The sequence below is a fragment of the Amblyomma mixtum genome, chromosome 10 (genome assembly GCF_055824585.1).
Source record: "Amblyomma mixtum isolate Tamu chromosome 10, ASM5582458v1, whole genome shotgun sequence".
NCBI classification, from domain to species: Eukaryota; Metazoa; Arthropoda; class Arachnida; order Ixodida; family Ixodidae; genus Amblyomma; species Amblyomma mixtum.
In genome coordinates this window covers 136,560,508-136,563,074 of record NC_143021.1, presented here as the reverse complement: position 1 = coordinate 136,563,074, position 2,567 = coordinate 136,560,508, and the positions used below count along the sequence as shown (strand labels likewise).

The 2,567-nt window shown below is 52.8% G+C and overlaps 1 protein-coding gene across 1 annotated transcript; it reads right to left on the bottom strand.

Moving 5' to 3' along the window:
* Window positions 1-1,414: 1,414 nt before the first annotated feature.
* On the bottom strand, window positions 1,415-2,082 carry LOC149327047 (uncharacterized). Its single transcript, XM_089563273.1, has one exon. It carries the CDS (start codon window positions 2,080-2,082, stop codon window positions 1,423-1,425), a length of 660 nt encoding a protein of 219 aa, XP_089419399.1. The 3' UTR covers window positions 1,415-1,422.
* Window positions 2,083-2,567: the final 485 nt, after the last annotated feature.

Genomic DNA, 2,567 nt, shown 5'->3' with positions numbered 1-2,567 from the left:
TTGTGAATGACAATGGCGTACGCTTTTTCTCGTAAGCTTCGACAATAACTTTCAGCAGAATTTGGGCGATTTCTGACTTGAAATATTTGTAAAAGGCGGCTCCTAAACCATCAGGACCGGGTGCTTTACCCAATGGCAGTTTATCTATTGCTTCTTCTAGCTCTTTAACGGTTATTGGCTGTTCAAGAGGAATTCTGACTTCATCGTCGAGCCTTGGCAAAAACGGTAGAAAATCGTTATGGAAACTGCCCTCCGCCCTTCGCGTGTGACCCAGCAAGTCACAAAAATGGTCTCTGATTACGCCCTTGATAATGATGCTATCGGCCGATACCTCGTTGCCGTTTTGTATCTGGCGTATTTCTTTTTGACAAGCTGATCTTTTTTCATCGCCTCATGCTCGTTTTGTTGGCGACTCCCCTGCCAAAGTTTCTCGGCGCGTGCGCGCACCACCGCTGCTCTGTACTTATCTGTGTCTATTTTTTCCAACTGCACTTTTGTATTTCTTATTTCTTTAAAACAAGTTCCTGGCTGAGTGCTTTCTACATTAATGAGCAGCGCAAGCTGCTCACGGAGCTGGATTTCCTTCTGCGTTTCTTCAAATCTTATAACACTGCTTGTTTCAATTGCCCTCATTTTGACGAACTGCTTAAATTCTTCCCACTGAACAGCGTAACTTGACGGTTGGTCAATGAGCAGCTTTTCTACCTCTTTTCCTGGTGTACTGACAAAGCGTTCTTGCTCCAATAACTTTACATTGAGTTTCCATAAAGCCCAATTAAACGGCCGCCTGACGCACCGACACACAGCCGCCTGACGCACCGACAGAATGACACACACACACATCAAAGTGCGTACGAAAGGTAGATACCTTTCTATCTGTCGCTTCTTGGCTTTCGATTTTTGTTTCCTGGATTGCAACTACGTGAAGGTCGTTCTCAAGAAGAAGCCGACTTAGCTGACATTGCCGCCTTCTCGCTCCGAGGCCTCTAACGTTTAAAGTGGCTACACGTAGCATTTCGCGTAGGTTAGCTGCCATGTCGAAAACAAAGGACGCCTTATTATGTGGTATCTACCTTCGTGACACACATCTCTCACCCCCCCACAACCCGAAGGAAGCTCAGCAGCAAAACAAAACCTAAGGAGGTGGTTTACCCGCCTGCCGTGAGTCGGCCGGCACGTTTGGCCGCCGCTTTAAAGTCGAACGCCTCGTACCTGGCGCTTTGGACGGAGGCTCATCGCTACCGCTGGCGTCCAGCTGAGACGCACTACAACCGGCTTCCTCATGCGTGCGTTTCCCGGTTGCGGCCGAGAGAGCGTCCATGGGCTCCTCCGAAGGTTGGGTGCCACGCTCCAAAGAGTCCACGTATGTTTCTGTCCCACCCTTCGGCGTGGCTGGGACTGGTGCAGGAGCTACGGGAGCTCCTAGCAGCTTTCCAGGTGCTGCAGTGACGTTGGGTAGCTCCTCTGATCCGTCTGGGGAGGCGTCAACCTGGGTTCTTGCGCCGCTGGCTCACTTGCCGCTTTCGATGCCTCCTCCGCGTCGGCTTCGTCCATTAGCAGCACCGAGCAGTCCTCGTTGCTCACCCGCCCGGTGACGTTGGCGTAAGTACGAGCACACTGATCCTCCTCATGCCCGTACCGACGGCAGGAACAGCACCGCGGGATCCGGCACTCCCGGCGGATATGTCCTGTGCCACGGCATCGAAGGCAGAGCGGAGCCCTGCCTGGGATGACCACGAGCGCCAGCTCGCCAGAGACGCTCACTTGATGGAGCAGGTCGTCCAGCTTCACGCCGGCGTTCAACTTCAAAGTCACAAGCCTCGTCGTTGAGCCCTTGTCAGACACTCCCTGTACGCGCCACCGATCCCTCGACACGTCCGTCACCTTTCCAAATGGTGCGAAGGCAAGCCGCACATCTTCGTCCGGAACGCTGTGAAGCAGCCAGTGCAGCTTCATTCGTACGTCCATGTTAGCGGGGTCGATTACAAGACAGCGGGCAGTTTTCATTTTCAACTCCGCGGCGCTGACAATCTTCGTCAGCGTTTCATCGTCTTTGAAAGTCAGAGCCCAGACATGATTCATGCGATACGCCCCTAGGGCGACCACTTCCGGTAAGAGCGATAGCTGAGCGAGCGCGTCTGGAAAATCTTCCACCCGGTATGGGCGGGCTCTTACATCACCGTGCAAAAATACGGTTTTGCATATGGGGATTTTACGTCCCAGAATTACTCGGGCTATGGGGGACGCCGTAATGAATGGCTCCGGAAATTTCGACCACCTGCAGTTGTTTAACGTGCGCTGACGTCTCACAGTACACGTGCCTCTAGAATTTCGCCTCCACCGAAATTCTACCGCAGCAGCCGGGATCCAACGGCGTCTTTCGGGTCAAGAGCCGAGCGTCATAATCACCTCAGCCACCGCGGCGGCTGGTACGCGGCTGCTATACTGTATACCGGGGACGTGTTGTGGGCCAATCTTCATTGTCATGGAGGCAAGAGTAACATGAATTCACGCAGAAATTTGTAGAAGTGTGTGGGGAAGACAGCCCCACGGATAAAATTCTATAA